This window comes from Schistocerca serialis, chromosome 8, assembly GCF_023864345.2.
Source record: "Schistocerca serialis cubense isolate TAMUIC-IGC-003099 chromosome 8, iqSchSeri2.2, whole genome shotgun sequence".
In the NCBI taxonomy this organism is placed as follows: Eukaryota; Metazoa; Arthropoda; class Insecta; order Orthoptera; family Acrididae; genus Schistocerca; species Schistocerca serialis.
Genome location: NC_064645.1, coordinates 531,070,478 through 531,084,387, shown reverse-complemented (window position 1 = coordinate 531,084,387; position 13,910 = coordinate 531,070,478). Strand labels below are relative to the sequence as shown.

The 13,910-nt window shown below is 37.0% G+C and overlaps 1 protein-coding gene across 2 annotated transcripts in view; it reads left to right on the top strand.

Moving 5' to 3' along the window:
• LOC126416299 (vacuolar protein sorting-associated protein 16 homolog) overlaps positions 1-9,507 on the top strand; it is a 209,857-nt gene extending 200,350 nt beyond the window's left edge. Inside the window, exons 12-14 of one of the 2 annotated variants that reach the window (XM_050083958.1) lie at positions 1,282-1,378; positions 2,496-2,599; positions 8,909-9,507. In XM_050083958.1, the coding sequence (XP_049939915.1) occupies positions 1,282-1,378; positions 2,496-2,599; positions 8,909-9,053 (346 nt within the window). In that variant the 3' untranslated portion in view covers positions 9,054-9,507. The remainder of the gene's footprint in view (positions 1-1,281; positions 1,379-2,495; positions 2,600-8,908) is intronic. The other variant, XM_050083957.1, reaches the window with a different exon arrangement.
• The last annotated feature ends 4,403 nt before the right edge of the window (positions 9,508-13,910 follow it).

Here is a 13,910-nt window from a genome sequence, read left to right as displayed (position 1 = left end):
TGCAAATATATCTCTGTAAACAGGGAAAAAGTGCAACACTACACTTCTTTCTGGATGAATATAAAATGTACATAGTACTGTACAGGCCTCCGCAAGTTGCCCCTCTTTTACAGAAACTGATGAAGAATTGATCCTGAAAAGAAAACAATAAATGAAAGAAATACTTGTTGTTAGAATGACTTCCTTGCTTCAGTGGAAAATTAATGGAATCTGGCTACACATGGAAGTGAAAAATGTTTGTAGGTATGTCTCCAGAAAACTAATTTGAAGTCATCTGATCCCCTATTGTTGAAAAGTTTCTCTCCTCAAAGAAAAGATGTCATCAGTGATGAAAGTCAGAAGGCCAGAGTGGCATTATTTATGATTAAATCTTATGCAAAATTCATTCTATAAATAACTAGTTTGTAAGCAGTTATTCCTGTTACAGACACTTCACTAAATATCATTGTTTACTTATTGCTATATGAAATTCTTGATATGAATGGACCACTGACCTAATTAAACGACTACTCCTAATGGTTATTATAATGGGAGTTTTCAATGCATGATGCGATACTTAAGGCACACCTGCATAGAAGTTGTGCTGTTGAGGGACTCAACTGAAAGACAATAATAGTTTAAACAGTGCCTAAGTGAACTTTTACACACCCTGAGTCATCATCCGCAACTGACCTCTCACTTTGTTTGTCAACTGTACATGACATGGCTGAATTAGAAATTCAGGTGGCTCTTCATTCAGTGATAATCATTCCATGTGGTGCAGGTTGCTACAAACAACAGTACCTGTAAGGAGGCTGTTAAGATGGGTGGTAGACAAAGCTGATTTACAGGGGTCAAGGAACTAGCTGTATTTGAACAATAAGGAAACACCCAGAAAATGGTGGCCTGATGATATTTGTCAAGCCACTTAATTCATCAGTCCCAAAATCTTCTAGTCAGTCTAAGAGTCAGCTTCTCTTGTGCAGTGAAGACTGTCAGTACGTAGTTCGGTGTAGGTGTAGCCAGGACAGTATAGTATTCCCTATCATATTGTTTTTACGTTAGACTATTGTCAAGATTTGCTGTTCAGCTTAATTCTAATTGGTCTCATTCTCTACAACTGTTTCCTCTCAATTGTTAGATGCTGGAACCTATGGTTTTGAGAAACTAATGTTCCCTCAGAGTTGTTCATGTGGTTCAGACTATTGCCATGTGTTTATATTACACTACTTCTTTCGTAAGTTTCATCGTGGAACATGGAGAGTAATGGAAAGTTGAGTTGTGTGTTGTTTTTTGTTGCAGTTATTGTTGGTTGCGAATACTCAGCCTTGCTGAGCTTGGTAACTGGACTGAGTTAGAGAAGTTGTCAAAAGTCAAGAAATCTCCAGCAGGTCATGAAGTGAGTACTTAATTTGTTTTTGTCAAACATACAGGGCAGCTATAAATGATTCATTCATTTCAGAGCTCTTTATTTTCCAAAGTATTACATGTACAAATATTATTGATACATGACTAGAACTATAAACCCACCAAGTTTGCATTTGCACTGTACAGATATTCTATGAGTGCCCTTCTGGTTACACAACACATGTCCAAATGGTAGTCAAGTTTGTTCCTTACCTTATGTAGCAAAACCATGTCAATGGTCAGCACAGCAACACTGATAGGTTTTCTGAGCTGTTCCAGTGTTCTTGGCAGTGGGGGCACACAACAATGGTCCTTAATGTACTTTCAAAGAAAAACTTAACAAAGTGTTAGGGGACAGAGCTGCATCGACTGTACCACTACACACAATCCAGTATTGTGGATGTCCTTCATTTAGGTAGTGATGAACATTGATGCTCCAGAGAGGCAGTGCCCTGTCTTATTGAAAGATGAAATTCTCAAAATCAGCAGTCAATCATGAAAACAAACACAACTGCGACATATCAAGACAAGACATACTCATCACAGTCTTCTCGCAGAAGAAAAATGACCCATACAACTTTGTCTGTGACAGTGGTAGTCAACATGGTCCCTGTCACCCAATAGTGGCCATTCCAGTTTCCTTGGTGGGCATTCTATTATGTTGCACAGGAAACATTAATCTTTGGCACATCTCATTCATGCACTACAATTTCATGATGATTTTCAGTGTCCCACTTCCTCAAATTTTGGCAATTAACCTTTCCAGATAAATGGAATGTTGCTTCATCACTGAATATGAGCTTGGAGGTGAAATGTTCATCCTCTTAGGTGTCATTTTGTCAAGGCACTTCGCTTGCAATACTATCTGGTGGGCACAATGCAAATTGGGTGAGTTTACGGATGTGTTAATGTGTTAGTCATATTAGTAGATCAAATACTTTGGAAAATATAGAACTTTGAAAGTGAAAAAATTATTCGTAGTAGCCATGTATTTCAATTTGCTTGCAGTAATTTCTTGTTATTAGCCATACTAATAAAAACATAAATTTTTGATCTAAGACAAATCTGTACAGTTAATTTCATTGGGTGCTTCTATTAATCCATTTCAGCCATTTGTGGAAGTCTGTCTGAAGCATAATAATATACATGAAGCACAGAAGTATTTACCAAAAGTGAGGGATGAACTGAAGGTTAAGTATTATGTGAAGGCTAAGTGAGTATCTAGTACTTGTCAGTGGTTTTGTGTTGAGTATTTGTTTAAAGTTTTAGTTCTGTTTGAATATGTTTTCTGCCTCTGTGACATTAAGTCCTTCAGATATTGATAACCTAATGTATAATTTAGTGTTTTATTTTTGTCAAAGGGTTAAAGCAATTGGGTTCAGTAATAATGTATGAAATCATTGGAGGGGACAGGGGAGGGGAAACACAGGGCTAGATTACTATGAGGAGGAAAGAAGTCATTTGGATTTTTTTTTTTCTAAATAGTTTTGTATCATTCAAATAGTACGTACTAAGATGGCACAGGGTAATTTATTTAGTGAAGAATGTTGTTCAAATTCTATCATAATTGTTGTGTTTTGGATGTTCCATAAATTTTCAGCTTTTTATAGTTACCTCAGAGTCAACAAAATGTTTAAAAAAAACCAAAGCTTCATTGATGATAAAATAAGGGGAAGCTGTGTTTACATAAGAAATAATATAATTGTAAAGAGGCTGGGGATACCTCAATACAGGCACTGTTATGCAAAAGATAATCATATGGTGTTCGTAATTTGCATAGATCTGATAAACAGATAGATAACTTAAAAATATAAATCATTATTTAAGTCAAAATATCTGTAATAAAACTAATAACTTTACACATTTCAGATAATTTCTTATTTTTGTTGTGTAAAGTCACTCATTGGTTTTGGCTAAGGAAGTTGATAAGACATGAAAACTAGGATAAGGAAATGTAGCATAATAATGTTCAGTGGTAATGGAACTGCATAGAAACGGGAGAGGAAGGTGAAATCCATTTTCAAGTGAAGATAGGGAGTACTCACATTCCGGAGGATAAGACAGTAAAGAAAGACACTCACAAAATATGAGAAAATAAAATAAATGTTATCATGGTGGGTTGTAAGATAATGGAGTGTACCAGCAGCACTACACCCTTTTCCAACTGTGCAATTTTTGAAAAGCTATTCTTTGGTGGGATGAAAAAAGAGGGACAAGGGATTGATAAAATGTGACTCAGTTGTGCTGTGCTGGACAGCAAACTTGACAACTTTGTGATCATGTTCGCTGTTGATAAAAATTTGATTCTGGCCATTCATGTGAGTGGTCAGCTGGTTGGTGTTTATCTGTGCAGAGAATGATGGTTGCAGCAAAGATGATTAATAAATAACTCAGGTGGAACGTGTGGGAAGATTCAAAATAAACCATAGTCATTTGTTTTCCAGATTTATTTACAAACTGCAATTTCACACAGATTCTAAATGTTTGTATGGCACAGTCAGAGGAAAAAAGCATTGTCTTGTGCAAAAGTGGGTACTGCTTGTTCCACCACAACAGCCCGCAGCACCTATTTGTGATTATGCATCAGTTGTTAACCAAAAAGCCAGTCATGAGAACTGACAACAGCTGTCATCCAGTGATGCCTACAGATGAGGATGACATTGTGGTCGGTCAGTACTGTTGGGCCTTAAAGGACTATTCAGACAGAGTTTGTTTGTTTTGTTAACCAAAAAAAGATCAGGATTCAGGCTATCAACCAGTCTCACTATGTGTGGCATCAGGAGGTCAGTTTGTGCACAAAACCCTGCACTGACAACACTTCTGCAGTTATGGATGGCTGTAGAGGCAGCTTGACTCAATATGTCTCCAGGGGACTTCCAGTGACTTATTGAGTCCATTGCGGTAGTAGTATCGGTAGGATCATGTACACAGTGTAAAAAGAGCAGCGCATTTGCAGAGCTGTCATTTGTACCCAGGTGATTTATGTGAAAAGATTTCTGATGTCATTATGATCACACAATAGGAATTACCAGACTTTGAATCCGGGGTAGTTGTTGGAGCTAGAAGCATGGGACATTCCATTTCAGAAATCATGGGAATTCAGTATTCAGAGATCTGATGTGTTGAGTGTGCCGAGAATACCAAATGTCAGGTATTAACTCTCAACATAGACAATGCAGTGGTTGGAATTGTAAGCGATACCAGACAAGCAACATTGTTTGTGAAAAATGCAGAAATTAATGTGGGATGTATGATAAACCCATGTGTTTGGACAATGTGGCACACTTTGGCTTTCTTGGGTGGGCTCATGACCCTAGATGACTGGAAAACAGTGGCCTGATCAGGTGGATCCAAATTTCAGCTGGTAAGAGCTGATGGTGGGGTTCGAGTGTATCGTGGACCTCAAGAAGCTAAAGTGGCAGGGGGGGGGGGGGGGGGGGATGATTACATGGAATGGGCTGGGTCCTCTGGTCCAAATGAACCAATCATTGACTAGAAATGGTTATGTTCATGTTCGCAAACAATGATAAGCCATGTCACTGAGCCACAGTTGTTTTTGATTGGTTTGAAGAACATTCTGGACAATTCAAGCGAGTGATTTGGCCACCCAGATTGCCCAGCATGAATCACATTGAACATTTATGGAACATTTTCAAGACGTCAGTTTGCGCACAAAATCCTGCACTGATAACACTTCTGCAGTTATGGATGGCTGTAGAGGCAGCTTGACTCAATATGTCTCCAGGGGACTTCCAGTGACTTGTTGAGTCCATTCCATGTTGAGTTGCTGCATTGTACCAGACAAAAGGAGGTCCAGCATGGTGTTAGGAGGTGTCCCATACTTTTGTTATCTCATTGTAACTGCTAAACATATTTAGATTAGGGACATGCACTGTTGGCAAATTTGCTGATCTCAGTTTCATCATCGATGTCTAACACAGATGTTCAATAATAATTGACCCATAAACATAAGTGTTTTTAACATTGATGTAAATAAAAATACATCTAATACAATGTTTATTGAGCAATAATTAAAGTTATGCGTCCTGCAGCTTTTTGTATACAGACTGGAAAAATAACGTTTTTTGAAAGGAATTGCCCCCTAAGTCTGTTGTATTCTTGACAGAGCACGCATCCTGTTTTTGAGAACAGCCTGCAGAAACTGATGATGTAGCTATACAGCTCAAATACTTCAGTGCAAGGATTTGTAGCTTCGGGTGGCGGCACCGATGATGTGTTTCCGTACTTCTAATGGATCGTGTTTAAGATCTGTAAGGCGGTCTTTCAGATAATAACTGATCTTTTTCTTCCACTGTTCATAAATTATTCTTTTCTTTTGCTGTTTTATAAAGTTTACTCCACAAATAAAATTTTATTTCTTTGTTTTCCTGTCATGTATCGATGTATACGTGCTAACTGATAGTTGCTGCAACCTCTGCAAGCAAATCTGTGATGGTTTTGATTGCCTTTGAACATACAAAGCATCTTCTTGAATTTAGGATTGAGAATTGTTGATGTAGATAATATGTTAATATGTTCAGTTGGTAAAAAGTGCTTTTTGATTTCTGTTGTGGTGTTCCCCTTGAGATTGTCTCCAGCAGTCTGCGTTTGTTGGAAGTCAGACATTTTGAGAACCAGTACTGAAAGTTATGGGGATTACATTACTGCCTGCAACATACTTATCTACACAATTTTCATGAGTAGCCAGTTCTGTAGACTGCAAAATGGCCAATCATCTTCCATAGTTACAATACATGTGGCTGTTAGAATGGCTTGGTGCACTAGTATATCAATGACATTTTTCATCATTGCTAACAGCTGCCAGATAAGTTGTTTAGTTGTGTGTAGCGTTGTATTCATCTGGTGGATATATCTTGAATCAGTCTGAGCCTCATTCACTTTTCAGCTCATCACTTGCTGCTGTACTTTGTTTAGATCACATTAAAATCCTTTTCACATCAGTAATCAAGTCAGGAGTTTGCCTGGCTTCTCCATAGATGTTTTGCCACTAAATTGAGTATATGGAGAAATGTATGACATTTTCTTCGAAATACTATTTCTACTGCTTTAACCACTCCACTGATGTTATTGTGGGCCATGTTCAGAAAAATATTTGTTTAAATAATTAAAAAAATTCCTGCCTACAGGAAAATTAAAGAGACCTTTGGAGAGAAGAGAACCACTTGTATGAATATCAAGAGCTCAGATGGCAACCCAGTTCTAAGCAAAGAAGGGAAGGAAGAAAGGTGGAAGGAGTATATAGAGGGTTTACACAAGGGCAATGTACTTGAGGACAATATTATGGAAATGGAAGAGGATGTAGATGAAGATGAAATGGGAGATAAGATACTGCGTGAAGAGTTTGACAGAGCACTGAAAGACCTGAGTCGAAACAAGGCCCCGGAGGCAGACAACATTCTATTAGAACTACTGATGGCCTTGGGAGAGCCAGTCATGACAAAACTCTACCATCTGGTGAGCAAGATGTATGAAACAGGCAAAATACCCTCAGACTTCAAGAAGAATGTAATAATTCCAATCCCAAAGAAAGCAGGTGTTGACAGATGTGAAAATTACCGAACTATCAGTTTAATATGTCACAGCTGCAAAATAATAACGCGAATTCTTTACAGACAAATGGAAAAACTGGTAGAAGTGGACCTCGGGGAAGATCAGTTTGGATTCCGTAGAAATGTTGGAACACGTGAGGCAATACTAACCTTACGACTTATCTTAGAAGAAAGATTAAGAAAAGGCAAACCTACGTTTCTAGCATTTGTATAGAGAAAGCTTTTGACAATGTTAACTGGAATACTCTCTTTCAAATTCTGAAGGTGGCAGGGGTAAAATACAGGGAGCGAAAGGCTATTTACAATTCGTACAGAAACCAGATGGCAGTTATAAGAGTCGAGGGGCATGAAAGGGAAGCAGTGGTTGGGAAAGGAGTGAGACAGGGTTGTAGCCTCTCCCCGATGTTATTCAATCTGTATATTGAGCAAGCAGTAAAGGAAACAAAAGAAAAATTCGGAGTAGGTATTAAAATTCATGGAGAAGAAGTAAAAACTTTGAGGTTCGCCGATGACATTGTAATTCTGTCAGAGACAGCAAGGGACTTGGAAGAGCAGTTGAACGGAATGGACAGTGTCTTGAAAGGAGGATATAAGATAAACATCAACAAAAGCAAAATGGAATGTAGTCAAATTAAATCGGGTGATGCTGAGGGAATTAGATTAGGAAATGAGACACTTAAAGTAGTAAAGGAGTTTTGCTATTTAGGGAGTAAAATAACTGATGATGGTCGAAGTAGAGAGGATATAAAATGTAGACTGGCAATGGCATGGAAATCGTTTCTGAAGAAGAGAAATTTGTTAACATCGAGTATAGATTTAAGTGTCAGGAAGTTGTTTCTGAAAGTATTTGTATGGAGTGTAGCCATGTATGGAAGTGAAACATGGACGATAACTAGTTTGGACAAGAAGAGAATAGAAGCTTTCGAAATGTGGTGCTACAGAAGAATGCTGAAGATAAGGTGGGTAGATCACGTAACTAATGAGGAGGTATTTAATAGGATTGGGGAGAAGAGAAGTTTGTGGCACAACTTGACTAGAAGAAGGGATCGGTTGGTAGGACACGTTTTGAGGCATCAAGGGATCACAAATTTAGCATTGGAGGGCAGCGTGGAGGGTAAAAATTGTAGAGGGAGACCAAGAGATGAATACACTAAGCAGATTCAGAAGGATGTAGGTTGCAGTAGGTACTGGGAGATGAAGAAGCTTGCACAGGATAGAGTAGCATGGAGAGCTGCATCAAACCAGTCTCAGGACTGAAGACCACAACAACAACAACAATTAAAAAAATTACTGACATTGGTAGCAAGTGCCCTAACACTGAAGGGTTTATATTTTGTCTTTAACATCAACATTATGGTGTTTCAAAGACTTCAGTATCAGCATTGAAACATCAGTGTTACAATGCCCAATGTTGATATTTTGTAAATAACAATGATTATTGAACATCCCTAATTGAAACTGTTGCATTGTGTCAGATGGCAGAAGTTTGAAGGAGTTTTGATTTCCTTGTTTATAAATAGAAAAACAATCCTTATATTTAAAAAAAACCCAGTACTTTTGCTTCTTTTTTAAGCGATATGCGAGATTCACTGTGTCCAGTAACTAGTTAGTTGCGGTGCATGAGGTTGTAGAGAGCATAGAAAGATTACCCATGTTAAAGGTGGGAGGATACTGTCAGTCTGTAGAACCCTTGTTAGGACCTTCAGCATATTTCAAACGGAATTAAATCAGAAATGTGTATGATAAAATAGACACTTGGTATTAATAGCTCATGGAGTAATTTTGTTTACAGTGACCTGTATCAGGTACTACAACAACAACATGCATTTAATTTTTTCAGATTAAATCTTTTATGGCTATCAAATTATTCACTGTAACGAATATAATTCAGTCTTTCTGATTTTTTGTGCCCCTGTGAATGTTAATTAATACGTTTTTCCTCATTTCACCAGGTTATTTGAAGAGGCGTCACGCATAGCGTTTGAGCAGAAAGATGTACAAGGTCTCTTGTACATTCAGAATCATTGCCAGACATCTGACAGAACACTGTCTGACAAAATAAATGTACTTGTGTCACAGCTTGCAAACAAAAAATGAAAGAAGAATAAAAACATTGCCTATTGCTACTCCAAGGAACATTTTTCAGTTGTTCAAGAATATTATAGAATGTTTGTTGATGCAGTATATATGCATCGAGGTAGATGAAGAAAGAAATTGGAGGGTAACTATTAGAGTGTGGTGAAAAATACAAGTGAATGATCTAATTCTGGAACTCAGCAACATGACCCAGAATCAACCTACTGTGATAAAATTTGTTAGCAAAAATTAGACACTTTTTATTATCCAACAGCAAGGTGATAATTCCACTTACAATATTCTGACAGTGAGTAAATGCAAATTGTGATTCCCTACAATGTTCTGCCAACATTTCCTTGTTCCTATAGCTTGTAAGCAACATTTATTAAAGCACAGTTTTTGTGAATGTATTTATATATGTGTTGTATGTATATGTAAAAGTTTCTAGCTTCTGGCAGTCTCAGACTTGAAATAAACATTTTTCAGTTTTTATAAAAAGATGTAATATCAGTCATTGCATTTTTTCTGATTGTTAATGTAAGCACTTCATATAGTAAACTGTTTATCTTAGACACGTTTGAACTTACCTCCTCTGTTAGTCCACTGTTTCCTTTTAAGTATTTCAGATTAACACATTTTATTTTTTCTGTAAACGCAAGCAAAAATTCTTCTGTCATTATTTTTATTTTTTTTAAACGTTTGTCTTCCATTTCTTCTTCATGTGTAGGGAAAAAAGAATGAAAACTTTATGTTTAATGATATCTGCAATGTGGATGCCATTTCAGATGATGTTGAAGATCCACATGTAGCTTGCTGTGGATTCATGATTCTTATTTCAGGAGTCTGGATGTTTCCATGACATGTCCAGAATCACTGAAGGTGACTACTATTCCAAGATGTAGATAATTCTTCTGGAAGGAACACAGCTATTTTTCTTCCAATTCCTTGTCTTGGGTTAGCTAGTGCTCCAACTCAGATGACCTCATCATTAGTGGATTTGTTTATTTTGTACATTGTAAACTGTTGCCTTTATTTTAAAAGCAATCTGTTTTCAGCCTTACCTACATTTGAAAAATATCATGTATTAGGAACTCCAAGAACTGCTAGTGAAAAAATCTTTATTAACTACCAGTTTCAATCAGCTTATCATTCCCAGGTATCATATATTACAGCAGTTTGTATGGCAATGTTCTTACAATAACGTCAAATTAAATAAAATCCATCCTTCATCACTGCTGTCAGTAGTAAAATACAAAATACAGTCAACAGTAAAATGCATTGCTATAGTTCATTAATTTTCATACACTGTCATAATCAAATTCCAACCTTCTGGGTGGAGTGCACCATATGTTCTGACCCTAATATCAGTAACAGTACTCAAAGGAAACCAGTTGTGTAATCTCATCATCTCATGTTGAAGCTTGCTAATTAGTGAGAGTCCATACACATCAGGCTAATAGTATCAGTGATAGTAGTTGGATGCAAAATATGTTAAACTTCGTTATGGCTTATCTTTTAGATTAAGAAAGAGGCACAAATGGAATATCCATTGTTTGAGCCTCAGGAATGAAAACTGTCACCACCATCATTGTTGTTGCGAGTAGTACTGTGTGGTGTACAATGACAGCCTGCATTAAATAAGGAAAAGTATCGTCTATAATTCACCACAGTGGCTGAAGGTTGGACTTAAAGAAATGTAAGGACTTTAAAGTGAATTGTGGAAGGAGGTACAAAGAAATGGCACCTGAGATGAATATACATAGACAAGATGCTATATTACCAAAACCTATCAAATGTGAATCTCTGTGCCAAACATTTGTGGTAGAGTGCCTATATCAGAACTATTGATGACACCATGCAATGCCTTGAAATGATGAAACTGGAGTAATGAGCATTCAAACTGGGTACAACAACAATGGGGAGAATGTTGTTAGTCAGGTTATTCCCAGCTATAGACATGTTTAAATTTTAAAAATGTCAGCAGAAGCCTGGTATTTTGAACATGCATGCCCTACTGTGATGCATTATGGGTGTTCAGTCATGCTATGGGGTGAACACAATAGTCTTGGTCTGCTTATTGTCCTACTTGGACTATGCGAATCTTTGCAGAAAGGAGACATACATATAAAATTGAATTTTTGGTATAACAGATTCAGTGAGATCAATGTGTCGTGTCTCAAGAACTAACTTTGAAACCAAAGTACAAAAAGTAATTGCTTTATTATATATTTTCATAGTAATCCACTCAATATTTTTTTGAAGGTAGATTGTGATGATACTTAAAAGGTAAGCATATTTTATTAGTACATACGAAGTACATATTTCTGTATTATTGATGTGAATATGGATGCCGAATTTTTGGTTTCATCATCTGGCATTATGTAATCACATATGTAAATGCTTTGTATCCAGATGTGAACACTGCCTTTTTGATTTAACGATCTGAAATTATGTCTTCATATAATTAAATGCAGCATATCCAGCAAGCTTACCAAGTGAGGCTGCAGCGGTAAGACACTAAATGGCGGTTCAAATCTCAATCTAGCTAACCAGTTTTAGGGTTTCCTTGACTTCCCTAAACTGATTAAGATGAATGTCATGTTTTTTGTTTTGAAATAGTTTATATCTGATAACTTTGCCATGGATAAGTGCTAGTCATCCTTCCCTCCAATGAGTTTGGGAATAAAAATAGAAAACGTTATTCATATACTATCAATGTCTGATTGACGCTCAAACATATTACTTGATTATTCAAGGTGTGCTGCCATGGGAAAAATATTAAACAGGTGAAAAATTAGGTTGATTAGGGAAGTCATGTTAGATATCAACAAAAATATTTAACAGTAACTGCCATTGACTGATACTCCTCAAAATAGAGAAACAAAAAATAAAATATACTCATTTAACTTTGATGTCATATACAACATTTTATTGATCAGGGAACATAACATCTAATCATGTTAATTAATTTAGTGTATTAATTTCATGACTACAATATTATGAAAAGGAAAGTGAGTAGCAAATTTCCTTTTTATAGTACTGTTATATTCCATCCTGGATTTTTCGTTTGTGATTTTCATGACTACTGTTTTTTAATGCTGATGGGTGTAATAAGTCAGGCTAATATGTTTTGAAAGCTACATTACAAGTGTAATTTATGGTCAGCATTCAATTAGATGAAAGTGGGATACCTACCGAAACGACATTCATACCGGCAAATAGAATGACTTAACAGCCTAGTACTGAATAGGTGGTCTCATGTCCCCAGTTTGACAAGTTATTATGCAGTTTTGTCAACTGGACTGCAGAATTCACAACTCTGTGACTGCATGTCCCACTGTCCTGCTTTTAATAAAACTGAGAAGTTTGAAACTTGAGGAGAGATCACTTTTTTGACCTGTAATTTGCACACTTCAGTAGAGAGAGCGTTGTGAACTTGCGCAACATATGTGTTTGCTACAGGAAAATCTGAGAGCAAAAATGGTTAGAGGTAACCAACACAGGCGTAGTCAGAAAAGTATGGGCTGGGATAATGTGTGATAATATCATTGAGCACATCTAATGCCAACCGAAAGGGACCAATATACATCATTTTTCTCATAGAAATTTTCCTACTCTAGCACATTGTGGTGCAAATGTGTGGTACCACCTGGATTCTATACCCCAGTTTAGGGACTGGTAGACATAGGCCAATTCCATGTCCATCAATCATCAGATCAAACACCTCTTGATCATCTTCTGTTGAGGCCTATGAAAACCACATGTTGTTACTCCTGTAACATCAGAAAAGGATCTTATCGCAAGAGTCCTAGCTGAAACAAACATGCAGCCATACTTGATCATAATGTGTGACAGTCCCCACAGGAGTGATGTACTCTCTGTAATCAAATTTTGAATCCTTTTTTAAAAATGTATTACACTGTGTGATGCCTTGGATGGGCTTCCTGTCAAAATGTGGAATACTAACTGATCACCATACCCATAACATTCTCTACATAAGATGACCCACATCACAAAAATTGTAATTTTCCTCTTGTTGAACATACTAGGCATTCTGCAGGTGCAATCCATAAAACCACTTTATACCGCTGACTGATGCGCTGTATCACTAATAAGGTTGCCACCATTCTCAGACTCCGATGTCCCTCATTGACAAAACTATAAATGTCCGGACACTAGTTTCCTATTGAAAAATGATCAGTTGGTTGTCGCGCAATAACAAACTCACCGGGTTCCCAGCCATCGTCAAGCTACAGTTCTAACACCCAGCACAAAGTGAATATGACTGCAGTATACAAATTCAATATCTGTTCACAAGGACAGCCTCTTCACTGCCCCAAAAATCAGTCATGTCAGTTGTTTACTATTTTCTGAGGACAAAGAAAACCAGCTACAGTTTGCTCAGATGACACTGAAGTAGACTGAGTGAAGAAAATGGCCATTCTATATTTAAGTGTGTTTATCTATGGACACAAATGCATCAGTTAAAAGAAGAAATACCAGTTTTTGTGAGATGCATAATGGGTCAAGCTGCATAATAGGTCGGTATAACTTTTTGAGCAGTTGAGAGTGTAGGGAATTCCCTGCTTGCTCTTCAGTTTGCAGACCTATGAAGAAGGTAAGTGAATGACCACAATCTATCAACCTACATTCTCTCACCTATGTAACCTGACGCCCCCCTTCTACCGTGTTACAACACTAGAACGAAATTTGTCATTTAACACAGTTCTATTGCATTTAGATGTGGTATGCATATTTCATATTTGTTTTAACCTACTTTATTTAACAGTAAATGTTAATTTTATGCCACTGTAACACTATTTTTAATAATCTGCTATTTTTCTGTTCCCTGCAAAGTGGAAACTATTAATCGTAGAG